Source organism: Poecile atricapillus, chromosome 3 (genome assembly GCF_030490865.1).
Source record: "Poecile atricapillus isolate bPoeAtr1 chromosome 3, bPoeAtr1.hap1, whole genome shotgun sequence".
Taxonomy (NCBI): domain Eukaryota; kingdom Metazoa; phylum Chordata; class Aves; order Passeriformes; family Paridae; genus Poecile; species Poecile atricapillus.
Window position 1 is genome coordinate 73,882,527 of NC_081251.1, and position 21,183 is coordinate 73,903,709.

The 21,183-nt window shown below is 40.8% G+C and overlaps 1 protein-coding gene across 1 annotated transcript in view; it reads left to right on the forward strand.

Moving 5' to 3' along the window:
* Nucleotides 1-6,675: 6,675 nt before the first annotated feature.
* Nucleotides 6,676-21,183, forward strand: part of THBS2 (thrombospondin 2) — a 32,605-nt gene continuing 18,097 nt past the window's right edge. Inside the window, exons 1-12 of the mRNA XM_058836697.1 lie at nucleotides 6,676-6,768; nucleotides 7,874-7,948; nucleotides 8,801-9,357; nucleotides 10,807-10,891; nucleotides 15,278-15,471; nucleotides 16,282-16,422; nucleotides 16,650-16,746; nucleotides 17,469-17,639; nucleotides 18,470-18,646; nucleotides 19,307-19,480; nucleotides 19,923-20,050; nucleotides 20,161-20,313. Of these exons, the coding sequence (XP_058692680.1) occupies nucleotides 6,762-6,768; nucleotides 7,874-7,948; nucleotides 8,801-9,357; nucleotides 10,807-10,891; nucleotides 15,278-15,471; nucleotides 16,282-16,422; nucleotides 16,650-16,746; nucleotides 17,469-17,639; nucleotides 18,470-18,646; nucleotides 19,307-19,480; nucleotides 19,923-20,050; nucleotides 20,161-20,313 (1,959 nt within the window). The 5' untranslated portion in view covers nucleotides 6,676-6,761. The remainder of the gene's footprint in view (nucleotides 6,769-7,873; nucleotides 7,949-8,800; nucleotides 9,358-10,806; nucleotides 10,892-15,277; nucleotides 15,472-16,281; nucleotides 16,423-16,649; nucleotides 16,747-17,468; nucleotides 17,640-18,469; nucleotides 18,647-19,306; nucleotides 19,481-19,922; nucleotides 20,051-20,160; nucleotides 20,314-21,183) is intronic.

Below are 21,183 nucleotides of genomic sequence, written 5' to 3' on the forward strand. Positions count from 1 at the left end.
ATATCGGTAAACCATGCGTAGGTTGAATTAAATCACTGTTGCTTAGCTTATCATTTTCTTATTATCAGAGAACAAGTATAGAAATAGCAAGAGAATGTTTCATAGCAAGGGGAGCAAACTGTAGTTTCCATCTAGTCTATCACCAGTGTGAAACCAATTACTTCTTAAGTAGAACAAAACACAAAAAAAATTACAAATAAATAAAAAAAATAATTAAAGGCTAGTAACTTTTAAGAAGTGGCAAGTCAGCAACAATTGTGTGTGAAAATACATGGCTTTGTTCCTGGTGTATGTAGTAAGTAATATTTTTTCAGCATTCCATTATATGACTGAAGCAAATTTAGTAGTCTATGGTTATCATCAGAGCAAATTTCTCCCTGTTCCTTTTTCAAGAGTACCAGAGACAACCACAGTGGAACATGGAATGTAATGGCGAACTGACTTTTGAACTCTTTCAGAGGGAGGGGTTGAAATTATTTAATTCTATGTGCATGATGTCTTTCAGAGATATTTCAGAGCAAAATGGATGTTTGTAAGCAAGAGCACTGTAAAAAGTCCCACTTTTAACATGTATAGCCAAGTATTTATTTGAGAAGTGATGGTGTACAAACTGGGGAGCATGAATGTTGCCATCTGACTCCTCAAACACTTACAGCTAAACAAGATGATTTGGATTTTAAATATTTATCCATAACACAAGTAACAGCTATATGAACACACTGAGATAATTAATGTGCTGGGGGAAAATGTGGTCTGAGTATGGATGTTCTTACAAGGGGAAAAAGAGGGAAAACACAGAGTAAAAAAAAAAAAAAATAGTATGGGAATTATTTGTTCAGCTTTAATCTTCATAATCATTATCAGGCCATAGCATAATGATGTTCTTTCTCCCAGTTACAGACACAGCCAGCAGTAGTAGCTTCATGAATTGCCTTCTTTCATCTCATCACTTCATCCTGTGGGACTTATGACTCCATCTGTGGGAGTTCTGAACATATGGAGAGATATCAAATCCCTGGACTGTGGCCTTTCAAATTTTTTTGCAATCAATTTTTCAATTCTTTTCAGTATTTTTTTTTTTTTTCTTGGCCTGTTGGAGCTTTCTTCCATTCAGTTTCTCTACCCAGTTGTGCCTCCCAATCTCTCCAGACTCTGTGAGTCCCATGTTTCAGGGACACACTGGTGAGGCCATATTTTCCTGTCAGCCAGCCAACCTGCTGTACCTATAAAAAAATGGGGGGCAAGGAGAAGAGTTCAGGCCCTTGCTGAAAGGAGAGAGAAAGCATAGAAGAGACAGCCCTCTTGGTCATGGGACTGCATGTCTGCCAGGAAGAGAGGTCCTCTCCTGTGCTGGCACCTAAAGTCCCCTCAGGATGGGCCGCCTCAATAGTCAACACACGCAGCAGTGGGAATAATTCACATTTCACAGGGCAGTCGTGCAGGTAAGCAAGGACCCATCATCATTTTGGTGAAACAAAAGTGTGGGTCTCATTGCAAGAAAATAATCTTTTTAGACTAAGATCACTCAAACATTTGTTGTAGCTTATTGAGCTCTTAGTAAGAATTTGGCATTTTGTTTCACCTAACTAAACGAAAAGAAACTAGGCCCAAGCCTTCAAAAGTAGTTTGGTGCTACATCCTCCTGAAATAAATGACATCTGTTCCCCCAAACAACTTTTGAAATCCAGCTGGACCACTTAAGTTATAATTTTAGTTGTATTCACTTACCTCTCAGCTAAAGCTACTGTCAACTTCAGTGTGTTTTACTTCTAAATATGGATTTAATCCAAATCATCTAAAAGCTTTGAGATTGGGTTGGTTTTGAACATATGTAGATACAACAGACTAAATCCCATTCAACATACAGAAAGCACAGTATTGGAAATATAATAAAAATTATATTTCATCCTGGATAATAAAGATAGTCTTAGCTGTTTAGAAGTGCTTTAGTGATCTTTTCCAGTTATAACTGAAAACGTCAATGCTTCTGTGATAGAATGTGAAACTATGTAACAAAGCTGAATAAAAGCAGGTCTTTGGGTAATCTGTTCTGAATCTGGCAAAAGGTTTGTCTTTTTTTTAACCCAGAGCAGCAACATGGGATTTACAGGGCATTTTCAGTGCTCATTTGCACAGTACTTGGTAGGGGAATGTTCCTTTTTGGAGGCTGAAAATACTTGGCAGTCTTAATATGTTCAGCAGCTCACGTGGGGAGAGAATACAAAAATTCTGTAAAATGGTTAAGGACATAGTCAACCGTTTGTAGATGGATATTTGTTTTGTCATACGTACTGCAAGAACAGGGAATAAAAAGGGTTTCCAGATCCAAGTTTCAGACCAGGAGTTAAGAATCTTGGGTTCCACTTATGTATTGCTCTTTCCATAACTTACTGTGTGATGCCAGTTAAATCATGTAGGAACCAACATAACAAAACACTTAGACGTGGACTTAGCTTTAATCTCAAAGTCTTTCTGCTGAAACCACTGCACAAGTATTTGTGTACAGCCCTTTTTTGACTAAAGATGAAGTCTGCAAATGGGTGGTAGTAGTATTTCCCTCTTTGACAAGTTTACTGTAAAAGCACACTGATTGGTGCTTGTACAGTCTATGGCCATTTGTTGTAACAGAATGCAATAGTATTTGTATCTGGATGTATTTTATACCTGAAAATTACTTAAGGAAGGTTTAAAAGAAGCCCAAAACACTTCTTCCTCTGAAACAAACAGCAGAAGACTAAGTACCTGATTATGATACCCATTTTTTTCTGGCACCAGAACTTAAATGAAAGAACACATAAAGCTTTGTCAAAAGTGCCTCTCTCCCCCGTCATATATGAATTCACTATCCCTTGTGTATTCTATTCCTGGACTAAAAGTCTGCATTTAACTGGAGTACTTACAACATGTTGTCGGAGGAAGCACCAGGTCCTCTTCCCTGTCCCTACAAGCTCATTCAAAAAACTTAGTCACTAAGTCACAGGCTAATTTGAAGTTACCTGTTTCAGTTTTGGAACCTCAATACAGTGAATTATGAAAATCAAATTCTACTACAGGAAGAAAAAAAAAGAAAAATTCTTCATGGCTTTTTGAGAGCTTTTCTGTAAGAATGTTTATCAGCATCAGGATAAACTGCAGGATAAAACCTGAAGGACATTATCACACTCATGCGACTAGATCTATTTCAACTAGTGGGGATGCTCTTGTCAGGAAAGAAAAAAAAAATATAAATCAGAATTTTGTCCAGCAAAAGTCACAGAATTTTTCTTTTGGATCATGCCAAAAGAAAAAGTTTCAATTTTACCAGAAAAGCAGTAAAAGAAAAAAAACAAAATAGCATGTATAGTATATTCCACTTCATTGGGATTTCTTCTAATGTAGAAAGAAGAGTTCAAGTCTTCCTCAAAGTCAAGCTAAGTCAGAATGTCAGTGATTAAGTCCTAGGCAAAACCATGGAATATTAGGTGCAGATACATCAAATCACAGTTCTTTCTGAGATAGTGCCATACTGGAATCCTGACATTGCCCAGTGATTTCCAGTAACATATGTTACCTTGTACGATATTTACATGATCCAAAATGGAAGGTCCCTAGGGCTGGTACAGAAGGAAGACAACAGATTGAAAAAGGCAAAGGGAGTTGCATTAAGAGACGAGAAGTTAAGGACTTGTGCTCATGTCTGATGTGCCGGTCTGAAGCAAAATGCAGTGAAAAGGTAAAACAGTACAGAAAACCATCGGTAGGAGGTCTACTGCTACCTCAGTTTGGTTCCTACATGTTAGCAAATCTGACTTTACAATCTCTAATTACCATTATTCACTTTCCCTTTGCACTGAAATTTCAGGTACATTGATGTTGGGGGTTAGATGTCCTTCCTTTTGTTCCTTCTCACCTATAGAATTTTCCCCATTAGTTGCAGGGAAACCTGACTGCTGGTACTTAGGGCGTTCTTGAGAAGACAAAGTTTGGCTGGGCCCAGGGGGAAGAGGGACAGGTAAAAGGGAGGGGCGGGGCAGCTGCGGGCTGGCTTACTTCTTCGGCTTCAGAGCAGGACACACATGGAGCTGTTGTTTCTTGGGGAATGGAACTCACCATAAACCAGACGGAGCTTCTTCTTATTATTCTGTGGGCCCCGCACCCACTGTCCTGCCGGGACGTGCCAGTGCCAGCATCGCCGTGGAGCTGCTGATACACCTCAGCCACCAGCCCAGGATCTCAGCTCATCCCTGCTGTTCCAGCTGAGTGAGGGGGTTTGTGAAGCAAAGCCTCTCCTCCATCCCTTCCCGTCTCAGCTGAGAAAGCTGTCACGGGTCCCCTGGTTCTGTTTTCTTGCTAATGCTGTAGTTATTGTTGTTTGTTTGCCTTGTTATACACACTGGTAAAGAACTGTTATTCCTATCCCCAGATCTCTGCCTGAGAGCCCCTTGATTTCAGAATTATAATAATTCAGAGGGAGGGGATTTACATTTTTCATCCCAAGGCAGGCTCCTACCTAGCAGACACCTGTCCTGCAAACCAAGACAATTGAGACACATGAATGTTATTCCAATGTTTTACTTGTTTTCCAATGTACATTGACTTGCTGTGGAAAGCAGAGTGTGTACTTGTTTCTTTGAGATTTTCCATCAGGAATCTTGGAAAGAAGATGTTTACCTCTTCCAAGGTGGCCAGGGGAAAGTGAGGAAGTAAGCATTTTCTCAGTTGTGGAAAGACTACAATCAAACCTCTCTTCTCAAAGGTCATCATCCTATATATAAACCACTCAGCTCAAAACAATATGCTATGAATCCTTCATTCCTACAACATTCACAGAGATGGAAAGATTTACTATGAGGCAGCTGGTTAAAAGGTGTCACCAAAAAAAAAAAGTCTCTATTGTTATTTATTGACTTAAAAATTTCTATTGTAAAAATGCTTTCCTGACAAATATACAAATAATTCATGAAACTGTCTCAGAGATACCTTCTTGGTCTCTTAAACACTTTGCTGCATTCTCTTCTCCAGCTGTAATTCCAGAGCAGCTTCCTGATGAGAGTTATCCCAGCACAGTTCAGTCTAGTGGAAAACACACCATACAGCTACATATATAGATATAAAGACTAAGTCTTAATATAGCAGGGAGAATGAGTAAACCCACTAGAATTTGAGGTTTTGTGAACATCATTAGCTATTTTTTAAAATTCTTGAGGTTTTGCAAAACTGAAAACCAAATGTCTTAGGAAGACAAAAAAGCCCTCTCCCTCCTATCTTGGCTCAGTCCCCTGGACCCTGTGAGAAAGGGGAAGGCTTCTTGGCTCCAGCTACCCTGCAAGGCCAAGACCAGCCAAGTTGGAAGGAGCTTCCATGGCAAAAGGAAAGGGAGCAGTGCTTGCATTGGCATTTTCTGCTGTAGTGACAGATTGAGCCTTTTGAAGTCTTCTGAGCTCTGAAGTATCAACACCTTTTTCTACTGGAATTTCAAATTGTGATGGGCAAAGTTAAAGACTTCCTGTGCTGTTTTTTGGAGGGCAGGGATTATTTATTTATTTATTTATTTAATTATTTGTTAAGATTTGTGGAGTTTGTCCACCTATGCATTTGAGAGGGATACATTTCTTGGATTCTGTGGAAAATTGAGCCAAATCCATGCCTCTTCACACCAGTTGAAGGATTTTCACAGATATTCTGCAACCCCAGATCAGGACTCAGCAGCTAAGATCGTGGTCTTCTCCTTTGACTTCTGAAATGTATCTGCATGTCACGTCAGGTTCTCTGTGCAGACCTACTACAGGGATCCATCCTCCTGCTCCCTGTGGCGAGTGATGCTGGCTGGCTGCTCCTCAGCGTGTTGACCTTTAAAATTCAGTGGTTGTGACTAGAGTCCTTGCTTGTGGAGATAGTTCCCAGTTCTCCTAACGTGACTCGGATCAGCCTAAGAGAGAGGTTTCTCCTGTGCAGCTTTCACTAGCCCCGAGCCAAGGCTCCCTGCCCAAGGAGCACGCCTCAGTAAGCCCTCTACGTCTTCCAGGGAATGAAAGGGGATGGTGCTTCTTGCGCAGAAGAGCGGGACCGAGGTGCTGCGCTCGCTGGAGGAGCTGCTGGCTGACATCCAGTGAGCACTTTGCCAGTTCACCGGGGGACGGGGCAAGTCTCGGCTTTGGGCTGCTCAACAATTTAAAAATTAAGAGGATAAAAATGAGAGAAGTGAGCCCTCGAGAAGGCCGGGTTTTGCCGCGGTGGCGGCAAGAGCACCGAGCTCTCAATCAGCAAGTGTCCCCGGGAGAGCCGGGCCGGCCGGAGGGGCCCACGGGAACCGAGCTCGGCTCGCCCCGACGCCGGGGCCCGACCGCGCTCCTGCCCCGCCGCGGGGCCTGGCGCCGCCTCCCGGGGGCCATGCCGCCCTCGGCCCCCACACACCGATGGCGAGCTCCCCTCTCCGCCCCTCCGCGCCGCTCCGCTCCCCGAGGGGAGGCCGCAGCCGCCCTGCCCGCCCCCCGCACCGCCCCTGCACCGCCCGCCGGGGGCGGGCCCGGGCCGGCGATGGCCCCGCAGGTAGGCGAGGTGGGGAGGGGGCGGCGGGGGTTATGTCACCGCCGCGGAGGGGCGAGCCGGGGGCGCGCCCCGGCGCCGCTGATTGACAGCGGGGCCCGGCCCGCAGCCCATAAAGGCGTCGGCGCGGGGCGCGCTGCCGTGCAGGGACTTGCGAGGGCTTCGGCAGCGGCGCAGAGCGCTCCACTCCCGACCGGCGTCGCCCCGCAGAGCCCCAGCGCACCGTCGGCTCCCCGATGCCAGGTGAGACGCGAGGCGAGGAGGCGCCGTGCCCGCCGCGAAGCCCCCTCGGGGGGCGGAGGAGGCTTCAGCCCGCTCTCTCCCGCCGCCCGCTCGGAGCTCGGCGTGGGCAGTCGCCCCGCTGCCGACCCCGCGGGGACTCGGGGTGCGAGGTGAGGGCAGCAGCCGCGGGGCCGGCGGGCGTGAGGCACCTGCCCGCGGCAGCCCTGCCGCCGCCGCGCCCGCCGCCCGGGCTGGCTCTGTCCCGTCGGGAACCGCGGGGTTCGAGTGGTGAGAGAGGCATCTTGGCGGCTGCCGGTAGTTGGCTGTAGCGGTGGTACCCTGGGGATGCCAGGTAATGAGAGTTCTGTGTAGAACAAAGAAAATGTAGACGGGAAGCGCTGGCGGCATCCCTGAGTCCTTGCAGTAATGTGTGGAGTTGGCAGTGCTGAAGTTATTTGGCTGTACCCAGAGAACTGGATTTCTACACATGCCGGAGAATGCTTCTGCTCCATTCATTGTGAGCTGAGACACATACGGAGATGCAATTACGTGGTTTATAACTGCACAGTGCTACAGGGCAAACCCAGCATCACGTTAAGACTCACTTTATCCCAGCTATGTTTGGGTACAGAGGATTGTATATATATAGAAGAGAGAGGACTTTGTATCATGGCACTGAAAAGTACCCCATTACTCAGAACCTTCATCTAGTTTAGATCCCATTATCCTGCAAGGATTTTTGACTGAATATTTTGCTCCAAAGTAAAGTTGTGCTAGCAATAAGCTTTATCTCCTGTAGTGTCATATGGTCTCTATGCCAGCTACTGAAATTTCATTAAAAAATAATAATGTATATTTTCTGAATGTTTTTTTTTTCTTTTTATTAAGGACATTTCCTAAAGAAGGATCTCTAACTTTTATAATTCTCTTCCCTTCGCCTGATGTCACATTTTACTTCTATTATCAAGAGTAGACCTAGAATAAATATTACAAGGATCAGTTAAAATAAAAGTTCTGATTTTATATGTATAGTTTCTGGTTTTGACTTTTCATGAGGAAAATTGCACTACTTATAGTTGATAAATCTAATTTCCCTAATACTTACTACTTTTTGGTTTATTCATAGGAGTTATGCTGAAAAGGAGAGGGTTGTTGTGGCTTGCTATCTTGATAACCCTGTGGGTTTCCTCAAATGCTCAGGGTAAGTTCAGACACTTCTTAACTGCATACAGACTGACTCCCAGAGTTAAAAGTTGTAAAGAGTTGGCTTACCTGACTACAGTGAACAAAGTAATAATAAAGGATTCTTTTTAGAAGTGTCTGAGGTATTTTTGGTAGATATACCTTGCCAGTGCTAAATGAAGATTTCTCAATATATCCCAAAGTTGCTTTCTTTATAAGTTATTGATTAAAATGTATATAATCCCAGAAATAATTGGTATTAAAAATGTAGGGAAATAGACATGCACAGACCAAATATGACTAGAATATGATTTGGCACAGTGCCAGACCCTCATTTACATCTGATTTCTTGGTTGCAGTCTTTAAAAAACAAATCTCTTTTTTTCTCAGTCATCGTGTAGGCACACAGATTCTCATTTGATTTTCCATTATCTGGTAATCAAAATATAGCAATTGCCTCAAATTTCTTAGCCATTCATATATTCATTCATATATTTAATGAAATATTTAAGGAATAAATTGCTACATGCAACCATGTATAAGCATATACATGGCCTACAGCATATATGTATGTACAACTATGTACTATACAGTGCTATAAAATATGAAGCCATCTGTATAAAAGTATAATCAAAAGTATTTGTATGCACAGAAGGAGAGAATTGCCATGTAAATGAAAATGTCAGGTAGAACATATGATTCACTTGCCTGCTTGTAGGAACAGCTCCATTTGTGGAAGAGGGGAATTTACTCTGCAGGTCCCTAATGTCTGTCATATAAGTGTTAAATGCAGTTACTAAGTATACTCTACAGAGCTGTTTCTTGCAAGACTTTTGGTAGACACATTGTCACACAGTGTTAACTTTTTCAGATGGTGACAAGGAAGAGGAGACTACCTTTGATTTACTTCAAGTCAGTAACATAAACCGAAAGACAATTGGAGCAAAGGTGTTCCGGGGCCCAGACCCCACTGTGCCAGCATATCGTTTCATTCGGTTTGACCATATACCTCCATGTAAACCGGAGAAACTAAAAAAGATCGTAAAACTAATACGGCAGAATGAGGGCTTTATCCTTTCAGCAACCCTGAGGCAGGACAGGCAATCTAGAGGCACTGTCCTTGCTTTAGAGGGTCCTGGCATCAGTGAGAGGCAGTTTGAGATCATTTCCAATGGCCGGGCCAACACCCTGGACCTTATCTATTGGGTGGATGGCTTCCAGAACGTGATTTCCCTGGAAGATGTGGACCTTGCTGACTCACAGTGGAAGAACCTCACCGTGCAGATAACAGGGGAGAACTACAACCTCTATGTTGGCTGTGACCTTATTGACAGCTTCATCCTGGAGGAGCCTTTCTATGAGCAGCTGAAAGCAGAGAGCAGCAGGCTGTACGTGGCGAAAGGGTCCACTCGGGAGAATCATTTCAGGGTAGGTGACCTGTAAGAGCTTGGGTCTCTGGTGTAGTAAGAAGGTAACTGCAAGTAGTTTGGGAAGATGCAGTAGGTGCAGTTTTGTTGTCTCGATGCCTCTTGGTTTTAATGGATTCATCGGTGTTACCAAGCAGAGTTTGCTTTTATTGATTGCTGATCTGTGTGATTTTGGGGGTCTTGAAAGCAAAGGCAAAGTGAAGTCTAAATCCAGAAAAAGTGTGCAAAGCCAATTTTTGGCTTTCCTATGCAACCATCCCTTTTCTCTTCCAGATGTAACACTTACAGAGATGTTGCATTTTTGTGGTGATTGGTAGAATTTTTTCCAAATTTCTTGAAGAACTGTTTTTACATCAAAATATATCTATTCAAATCATGAGAATATGTCAATATTCTTATTCTTTTATTTGAAAGAAAAAATTAATTTTTAAGGGAGCTGAAGCATGTGATATTGGTCCATCCTGTAACAGAGCATCCTGTTTTGCCGTTTTGAATATTTTTTTTCAATTTAAATTTAAGAGGAAAAATTTGAAAAAATAAATAGAATAAAAAGTTTTGATCAGTCCTGTAAATTAGATTGTTTTTCTTCTTGTGGAAAACATTTGAGATGGAGCAATTATAAGCTTTCTGTTTTTCTATCAAATAGAAATGACCTTCTGCCTCACATAAACTAGTGATGTGACCTGGCCCAACTGGCTTTAAGGATGGCTTCTTTTCAGTCAAAGCTGAAGTCAGACTTGAACTCATGGCTCCAGAAAGTTAATAAAAGCCCTTTCTTTCTCATCATGTTGTGCCATCTAGTTTTCAGCCAGAGCCTGACATGCTGGAGTTTGGCTTCATGGGATGACTAGTTTTGGCAGGGACTTCAGAAGTTCTTGCCCACAGCCTCTCCATTCCTGCCTCCCTGACTAAGTTACTCTATCAGTAGTGCTCATGCAACTGGTTCTGAAGCTGTATCAAAAAGTGGCTCACTGAAAATATCTGGGTTTTAATTTTTTTTTCTTTGAGGGTTTTGTTGGTTTTTTGCCAAAGTGAACTAGATACCAGTCTGGTTTCAGAGTGTTGTCTCAGAGCAGTGTCAGCACCATTGAGGAGGCAGTGAACTATGGTGCATGGGAATGACTGGCTAAGGATGGAAGTGTACAGGAAGGTTGGCTTTGACCCTATGACAAATCTAAAATTCACTATGAAAATGGAGATCTGAGCTTGTAGAAGATTAATATCTTTTACTATGACATGTTTCAGAACACACCTAGCTTTGTGCCTTATAATACTGAAACTGTATGTAGCAAAGGTATAACCACTTTTTTTTTCTGTGTGTCAGATTTAATGCCTTGTATTTGCTTATGTCTGAATCCAGTCAGTAGCATGTCATTGAGACAGATCAGTTATTACTTGCTAAAAAATTGATCTTACTGTTTTTAATTGCTTTTTAAAATTATTATTACAGGGACTTTTGCAAAATATTCAGTTAATCTTTGATACTTCAATAGAGGATGTTCTGCGTAAGAAAGGATGCCAGAGAAGCCAGTCAAGTAAGGCTTTTTTTATCTTATTAATACTGTTCAGTTGCATCTGAAAATTAGTAATGTCAACTGTGAAATATTATCCTAAAACCATGTGACAGATCCCTTTGAAAATGAGAATGAGTTGCTTTTTGGTGGTAATGGGAATTTATATGTTTATATGATGCAATTTCTACTCTCTAGCCTATTATTTTAGTTCAGTTACTAAGTTTATAACTGAGCTTTTTAGTTTTTAAGTTGGGGAAAAAAGTATTGAGCAATAAATTAGTAGAAATGGAAGGAAAAAAACATGTGTAGGAAAATATATATTTTGTTATGAGTTTTCTGCAGTTCTTGGCACGCATGACAGGTAGTGTTGGTTCTGAATTCTGCTGCTGCTGTCAATGGGCCCATGAGCTAGTCTGCCATTCTTAAAGACACTGAATTCCTTGGCAATACCTTTGACTGAAAGAGGCTTTGGGTTTGACTCCCAAAGTGTTCTTAATCAAAATAACCTCAGGAAAATAAGAAATCAAAGGAAGAAATACAGAAGACATGTATGTCACGGGCTGACATGTTCTTGCTAGTCCAGCTCATGCTTACCCTGCCAGGAGGAGAGCACTCTGTGTAGGACTGTAATGGATTCCCCATAAAAGAAGTAGGATTATTTGTCAAATATGTGCTAAGGTTTTGTACTCAAGCTCATAGGAGGTGCTGACTGTTTTACTTCCCAGTGCTTGTAGCTGACAAGAGCTCAGTCAAGAATCAGAGCCAGCTCAGTCTGTCAGAGGAATGTTGTGGGTGCACAAGTCAGCACTTCAGGGTTTTGTTTGAAACTCCTGCCATTTGGAATGCCATTATTTCTGTTACTTTGCTAAAATGTGTGACAGAGAAAATCAGTTAAGCAGATTGAACTTTCTTTTATTCTTGTTTATGCAAAACCCAGAAATTAAAGCATAGAAGATCCTGACTTCTTCAAAGGAATACTAAATGTTTTGAAATATCACCAAGTAAAAAAGATGTTACTGTACCTCTACTATGAAGAGGAAACCAATTGGAGCCTAAAGGAATAATTGAGTTCTTCATGCTAATACAAACCTTAAGAGGAATTCTTGTGCAGCTATAAGCTGCTGATAACCAACAAATAATATTTTCTTAACGTATTTTTATCATATCTGTCAATTGCCAAATTTTCAGTTCTATAAATTATAGAGATTTGGGGTTTTTGTTTTATCCTTCCTCAGAATTATTTAGCAAATAATTCAATTCACAGTATTTTTGCTTTTACCTTGCAAGAAAATACCAAGAAACACTACAAGATGGAGATTTCTTGTGAAGTAACAGAAAGGAACTAATATCACAGTGAGGCCATCAAAATTACTTGAGAGGTTTTTTTTATGTTCATGTCAGATTCTGAAATTGCCTATCCAGCTTAATCACATACTTATGGAATGGGTCAGGTTGTAAAAGACCACAGGGCATCATCAGTGTAGCCTCCTTGTTCAAGTAGGGTCATCCAAGAGCACATGGCGCAGGATTGTGTGGAGATGATTCTTGAATATCTCCAGTGAGGGAGACTCCACCATCTCTCTGGGCAGCTGTTCCAATGCTTGGTCACCCACACAGGAAAGAAGTTCTTCCTCTTACTCAGGTGTAACTTCTTGTGCATCAGTTTCTGCCCATTGCCTCTTGTCCTATTGCTTGGCACCACTGAGCTCCATTCTCTTTAGATATTTATACACCTTGATGAGGTCCCTCCTCATCAAGTTTGTCTCTCCTTGAGGCTGAACATGCCCAGCTCCTTCAGCCTTTCCTCCTAAGAGGAAGAAACCAATCCCTTAATTAACTTTGTAGTCCATGGCTGGACCCAATCCAGGAGCTCCATATCTTTCTTGTACTGAGGAACCTAGAACTGGACACAGCACTCCAGATGTGGTTGAGGATAAGGAGAGGGGCAGAATGGTTCTTCTCTGCCTATCTCTCCAGCCTGTTGAAGTCCTTCTGAAGGTCTGCACAGTCCTCTGGGGTATTGGTCACTCCTCCCAGCTGTGCCATCAGTGAACTAGCTGAGGAGGTATCTGCTCCTCCATCCAAGTCACTCATGGATGGTTTAAACACTACTGGGCCCAGTACTGTAACTTGGAGAATGCTGCTAATGACAACTACCACAGTTGAAAAGCCATGAATTATGCTACTGACCACAAGATATTTTCCCATTTTGATGCCTCACTTGTTTAACTGAAGCACAGGCATTAAGATGACATATTAATTTTAATGGAATTAATGTCTCATGACAGCAAGGCTGATGTTACTGATGAAGTTCCCTCAGCCCTAAGGACACAAAAGGAGACAGGACTAGGTTTTCCCAATGTATCTTTAAGCCTAATATGGGAATGTGACATAGGTGAAATGGTGGCTTGGGAATGCTGCTTGGTTGAAGGTAGAAAAGTATGTCTGTAGTGTGGTGGCTGCAAATCCTTTGGGCAGGATTTAGGGAAGGAAAGATGACAGAAACACCTAAATAGGCACATCAATAAAATCCCTTCTTGAGTTATCTCAACAGAATGATATTTGCATATTTGAGAGGAGGATGCACATTTTGCTTTTCTGGTTGCTCATTTTAATCATCTGGTCCTTAGGAAATTAGCAGGAAGCCAGCAGCAGAGAACTGATTTCCCAGTGATCCCCAGGCTCTTCTTTCAGTCACTGCCAAGTACCAGTAGGAAGTGAGGATTTAGTTCTTCTAACATAGTTTTGGTTTATGTTTCCTGCTGAGATTGCAACTTTATTAATGTCCTCAGAATGTTCCGGTCAAGGCACACTCCATGTCGGCTTGAAAAATATGAAATTAATGATCTGAGAAGTGCTGTGGGGGGATCTGAGAAATCTAGTGTTTCAATGTGGTAGGAAAATTGCATTCTTTCCAGGGAATCAAAAAGTGGCTGAAATAAACTGTTACGACACAGAGAGTTCTGATCTGCTGTGTGGTTTTCTCCCATCCTGTAAATGAAGCTGGACAATTGCTTCAACTTTGGAAGACTGTGAACCATTTTTTGTAGACCTTGGCTAGTGGCAGATGTTTCATAGCTAATTTACAAGCACATCGAGCTAATAATTTTAAGTTTGGTTGAGAAGTAATCACTTAATGTCATATTGTGGGTTGGTTCTTTGGTCTTTTACTTTTAGCCTTCCAAATGAAGGAAGAATACTTAGTTCCTGATTCCATTTCCTTTTAAACTTATGTATAACACTTTACATTGTATGGTAAAGCATGAAATTAAGCTCTTAACATTTCTGAAGCTTTGCCACCTTCAGTGATTTGTCAACACTGAATGGAATTGGAGTTTTGATGCATATGTTTTATGGCACATGTTCTGTGCTGATTTCTTCTTTTTAAATTGCTATATCCTTTGCTTGTCTTTTCTCTTCAGCAACCTTGAGCAATTCCAACATCACTAAGTCTGGTAAATAAGTCTTTATTAAGAGATAAGGAAGTATGGCTTGCTGTATAGCTGATAGAAACTTTGAGTTTATCATGAAGTCTTTAGAGAAAGCATCCATGGAATCCGTGACTTTTACCTGATGGAGATTTAAATGCTTAACAGAACACAGACTGTTTCATTATCTATGTGCTTTATTTATTGATTAAAATCATACTTGCTGTTATGTTATTTTTCAAGAATTTACTGCATACAGGGATGTATTTTAAAATTATATTAGAACATGTTCAGTTCTCCCTGTCTAGTGAACGCAAAGTTCTGTTTTAATTCCAGTCTGCCTTTTGGATGAGTGTTTGGAGTGACAAATCAAATAATTTGTCTGATTTTAGCTTGACCTCTATTTCACTTCAGAATGAAACTATTTTTATAACAGCTCCTCTGAGCTTAACTGGGCAGTGAAATCTGCACTGGAGCAGCCCAAAGTCTGGTATACATTGCATAAAGGTCCAAATTGATCCAGCTATAGAATTTATGGACAGAACAAGGACAACAACTTTCTGCAAGGAAACTTTGTCCTGCCTTTTTCTCTGCCTTGAGGAAATGTGATAGGTCATGAAAAAATCTGAAACCTTTTATGTCTGAGTGGATGAAATAGGTTTGCTTCTTTGATACTGTGTTCTTTTGTTAGCCTTCATAAATTAATGTGTTGCAGTGCCAACAATTTTAAAGTGAGGGCAATGTGAAACACAGCTTGGCTCTTAATTTTGAAAAGGGAAAATCTGTAATTGGAACCAGCTGACATCTAACCCCTCTTTTATTCATGGGTATAATAAGCATATAATAAGCATGAAGCAGTGCCAAAATAGATGTGTTTAAACTCTACCCATGGGTGCCAATCTGTGATTTCAGCAGGAATCTGTAGTCTGTGGGAGAGCTTTGTATATGCTGCTCTTCTCTTTCATTCTCTTGCTACCAGCTGAAGTGAACACCATCAATGAGAGCACTGAAATCCTTCACTTGAGCCCTGCTGTCACAACCGAGTACGTGGGTGAGAAACCAGAGAAGGCTGAGTTCTGTGACCGCTCCTGTGAAGAGCTGGGATCAATGTTCACAGAGCTCACTGGCCTGCGCATCGTGGTGAACAACTTGGCTGATAACCTCCAAAAAGTGGTAAGTACCTGCAAGTCTGGAGAACTGACTGAGGTCTGCTGTGCAGTTCTCTTTCTTCCTTGTTTTATGATGGGGCATTTAATAGAGATTTCTGTATTACATATGAGCACCTGCTAGTATGTCTACATAATGTAAAGATTTTTTTTTAATGTAAAGATTATTTTCTTTGAGACTTTAAGAGTTTGGTAGTTCTTGAGTGTAACAAGGCTTGCTTAATCAAGGCTTGGTTTTCAGACTGGGTTTAAAAGAGCACACACGCACATGCCCTTATGCACAGGGGAAATCCTTCTAAAGCTTTGGAAATTGAAAGCTAGCAATCCCAACCTTGCTTGCATACTGTTAAAGCCTTATTACCATGTGACACCATTTATGAATACATCAGTAAGTGGCTACATGGGGTACCTAAACTGCGAACAAATGTATGGAATTTTCATTGTTGAACTGTTATGGTGATGTTTTGCTGATGTCTGCCTCTCTTCTTATTCTGAATCAGCTAATTATTTCTGAAGGGATTTCATTAGTATATGTGTCAGGACTAAAATCTTCTCACCTAAAGATGAGCTGTGCTAGAGGAAAGCAAAGTGACTAAGAACAAATTTCCCTTAGTATTGTGTGACTGTGTTTGTACCACTGCTAGAAGAATTGCTATGCAGGACTGCAGTACTTAAGACCATCTTCCTTATTTATATAAATATGTAAAAATACATTTTTTGATGAAAGAATTAAGTCCAGTCATATTTCAATTTTGTCTATTTACAACAGTTTGCTTATGAAATACACAATTTGTTTTCATTTAACTTCATCTTCTAGTCTGAAGAGAACCAAATTATGTGGGAACTGATTGGGCCTAACAAAACACTGAAGAACCAACCAGTTTGCTGGCAGGATGGCCGTGTCTTTGCAGATAATGAAAGCTGGATTGTGGATAGCTGCACCAAGTGCATTTGCCGGGTAAGGTTTTGGAAATGCTCTTTTTTGCAGAAATGGAGTTCCAACTCAACTGTCCACGTCAGTAGACTACTTAGAGCTTGGCTGGACTTAATGAAGTTTATAAAAAGTTGTCTCCTGTCCATGATAGAATAAATTAAAACATTTCCAAGCAAGAAACTTCCCCCGATGCCCATCTTCATTTACCTCTCTGTGACCATAAATCAGTAAATTGATTTTTTTGCCTTTAGGATTCCAAAATTGTGTGCAATCAAATCACCTGCCCAGCAGTCTCCTGTGCTGATCCAGCTTTTGTTGAAGGTGAATGCTGTCCAGTCTGCTCTCACTGTGAGTATTTAGGAGGAGAAAGATAGATAGTCTTTGGCATTATTTAAAATCACTACTAGTGTTCTTGAAAGCTCAAAAGAAGCAAGATGTCAAGGTGGCTAAGATCAAATATAGAACTTGTTTGTATACAAAGATCATACAAAGTAACTTGGGTGCTTGAAGTTACCCTCTGAAGGACTTGATCTGTCTTCATTGATTATATTGCCTGCTTAGAATTAAGACAATAACCTGCTTAGCTACCTTGGGCATAAAATGTTAAAAGCATGCTTCTCCCCAGTCATGTTTCACATTTTTTTGCCCATTCAGAGCATAGGGTGTATTCTTACAATGTGCTCTTCTTCATGTTCACCATTATGTAGCTTTCAAAGGTGGGGCCACATCTCATCATATTGACCTATATTCTGAAGCCAAAGGCATTTTGTACTTACCTTTTGGCTCGGTCCATTATAGAGATAAGATGTTCTTCCTTCAAAGATCAGTGCATCATGCAAACATGCTGCATACAAGTTCATGAAGATCCAGGATTCTTATCTGAACTAACCTCTCATTATATTACACCATAATTCTGTAACATCAGTGGCAGCTTGGGAAAGCAAAATTAGAAAAGGAGAGATCTAAATGTTAAAGTATATATTCTGCAGAAAAAGAGAAGAGAATATCTTCTAAATAGGATAATAGAGCAACTTTCCAAGTTAAGCACTTTCTTACCTTTTCCTCTGCAGCTGATGACAGCGAGGAGGGCTGGTCACCGTGGTCAGACTGGACAAAGTGCTCAGTTACCTGTGGCTCTGGGACACAGATGCGAGGAAGGTCGTGTGATGTCACCAGGAGTGCTTGTACAGGCCCACACATCCAAACAAGGATGTGCAGCTTTAAGAAATGTGACCATCGCAGTAAGTAATACATTTCTTCCTTTTTAGAAGCTTCTTTGGACATCTCAAAGCAAAACCAAATTTAGTCAGGACAGTATGTACTTGAGAAATCCTATATGAACAATTAAAGTAGCTGTCATTAGATTCTTTGCCAGTTTCCCCCTTTCAGGTGTTCTTCCCTTTCCTGACAGTTTAGTAGGTATGTACATTCTGGGGTCAGCTATATTAAAAAAAAAGAAGAAAAGATTGTGAGTGATCCTTTCTTTAACATTATGAACTGGAGTCTTTTGTTTGAACTCAGTTTGGAGACAACACTTTGTAAACATGATATACAATGTTCTGTTTACATCTGCCACTCATTGATTGTTGGGCCAGTCCATTAACTTAGCTGTGTTTAGGAGCACAGTAATCATGGAAGAATTCTGCAAAATATCAAACTGCTTTTATATTTAAGGCACTTACAAGGATGATATTCCAGAAGAGTAGTTAATGCTACTGCAAGTACCTGTGATATCCAGGCTAATATAGTACCTAAGGCAATATGTAGCAGCTGAGACTGGTAGGTGTCCAAATGTGCATTTTGAACAAGTGTTTGTTTCATTGGAAAACTTTATTTTTAAGTAAAATGTCTGACATAATTGTTAGTCATACGTTGGTTACTGAAATTCCTAAGAAAGCTGCTCTTGGGCACCTGAGCTGGCATGCTGGGCTTCATAAGTGAAATGGTGGGAAAGAGATGGGACATTCATCAGATGCGCTGGGGGGCTCATTAGAAGACTAACCACATAAGTGACTTTTTGTTACTGCTGCAGGTGGGCTGTTTGCTTGAATTTTGCTCTTTTCTCTGGCAGTACGTCAAGATGGTGGCTGGAGTCATTGGTCTCCCTGGTCTTCCTGTTCAGTTACCTGTGGAGTGGGAAATATCACCCGCATCCGCCTCTGCAATTCTCCTATTCCTCAGATGGGTGGGAAAAATTGTGTGGGGAATGGGCGTGAAACGGAGAAGTGTGAGAAGGTTCCATGTCCAGGTATGTCTGTGGTCTTGAATCAAAAGTGACACAATAATATTCCAGCTGAACTCCTTCTCTTTGTTCAGATCTAAATGGCAGTGAATTTGAACAATGCAGTCAGAGGTTTTGTAAACTTTCCAAGTTATAATTTGGCTTTAAATATTAAGAGTTTGAGAAATTTCCATGTTAGTGATATATCTCTCCTTATCAAAAATAAACACTTCCTTTTTAAAAGGAAGCTGTCTCTGTACTTATTAGGAGTAGACATAGAATCCCCCAGTAGTCAGATTTCTTCGATATTTGTGCATGCATATTTTACATATTCGACACAACTAATTGCTATCGTAATTCTTTATTAGTCTACACTTTTAAACCTTTTTAGAGACCTTTCATTCTATACACTTTCACTTTCATTTCATTTTTTTTCTCATTGCATATCCAGTGGACATGGCATGCTGTTTTGAATTATTGGCCAAAAAATGCCTATGAAGCAGTTGGGTATTTTTCATTTGTTTGTTTCTGAAATATTGCTGTCTCAGTGCAAACATCTGCCGTCATCTTCCTATGTACATAGTGAGAAACTCTCCCTAGTCAAGGATCTGATGAAGGGTTGCTGTCATTGGCACCAGATGTCCTCACTTTACTGCCTGTGATTCTCTGCTCTTTTGCATGTCTTAGTGAATGGCCAGTGGGGTCCTTGGTCTCCGTGGTCTGCCTGCACTGTTACCTGCGGAGGAGGAATTCGTGAGAGGTCTCGCCTCTGTAACAGTCCAGAGCCGCAGTATGGAGGAAAGCCATGCGTGGGAGACACCAAGCAACATGATATGTGCAATAAGAAGGATTGCCCAGTTGGTTGGTATTCATTCTTTATTTGGGCTGAGTAATTATTATTGCTGTCACCTCTTTAATGAGTAGTTATGAAGTGACACTACAGGAATCTGCTAATTAAACCTTTGGTTCAGTAGACAACATTTATCTATTTTGAGTGCTGTTTAGTGGGATTTTATATATATTTGTGATACCAGCTTTCTTGAACAAGTATGCCTTTCTTAAGTAGGGATTGAATATGCTACAATGTATTCCACTGGATGTAGCCATCTGTAATTTTTTCATATTAAATCAACAGTATTTAGTCTTAAATGCACTTAATAAGCCTAACTTTAGGGGTTTTATAAGTGTCTGTTGCATCAAGTGTGATTTAAAGTAATGATCAGAGAATACTTCTTTCTGAAATTTAGTTTTACATGCCTTTTATGCTCCTTACCTAATTTTCAGTTTTGTGTGTCTTTGCCAGATGGGTGTTTGTCAAATCCTTGCTTTCCTGGAGCAGAATGCAACAGTTACCCGGATGGGTCTTGGTCATGTGGGGCATGCCCAGCTGGATACCTTGGCAATGGTACTGTCTGTGAGGATCTTGATGAGGTATTGGCTCTGTTTCCATTAAAATCAGGAAATCGCCATGAAAAATACATTATTTGGGAATTACACAGACATCTAATTGGTTTCTGTTTTCTTTCTTTCTTTTGCTGCAGTGTATAGCTGTGTCAGATGTTTGCTTTAAAGTGAATCAGGTCCATCGCTGTGTGAACACAAATCCAGGTTTTCACTGCTTGCCGTGTCCTCCACGCTATAAAGGAAGTCAGCCTTATGGAGTAGGGCTTGAAGTTGCCAAGACAGAGAAGCAAGTAAGTGATATTGAAGGAAATTTGATGGCTTTGAGTAATTCTCATCTGAAATATCTTTGAATGGTGGCATAAGATAAACTTGGGTACCAAACCAAAATAGCCTGAAATAAATAATTGTAATTTCAGAGTATTTTTGAGTAACAAAACACTGAATTTAGGATTGGCTTTTTTAAGGGTTTGATTTTCTTTAGGCATATGGACAGTTATACCAAATGAGCCTAAAATTCCAGGAGCAAATATTTCCCTGCTTTGCAGTCCTTTCTCTGAGGTTAACATACCTGTTCTGGAGAGTGGAAACTGAGGAATTAGGATTTTTTTGTTTTTAATAAATATGACGCTGTTAATGTCAGTGTTATCAGAAATATGTCTGAAGTTCTCATTCCCTAAATTCTATTGGGTGACAGCTTATCAGCAAAGGACAGCAGGAAGTAGAAGTGAGGTTGAAGACGACAGTTTCCTAGAAAATACAAAAATGTTAAAGTGGAAGTCATGGTTTGCCTTCTCTTTGTTGCTGTTGAATCAATCTGTGGTTAGCTCAGCTTGTGAATTCTACACGTGAACCATCTGTGTAGGATTCTCAGATACTGCCAGTGAAACATAATGATAAGGAAGAGGTAACAAAAACCTATGTGAGGTGAGCACAAGAATTCCTTAGGGTCTTGTTTGATTTAATAAGATAGTCCTTTTACACTGTCAGGTAGAACTCTGAAGAAAAGAAGTGAGTACAATCTCCCGTTGCAGTTAATTTCTTGGGTGTAGTGACATCTGGAAGAAGGTAGATACAGTACTAAAATTGTTAACAGGTTTAATTGCTTTTTAAATAATGTCCAATTTTTCCTGTGGTTTGTTTTAAGTATTATCATTGTACAT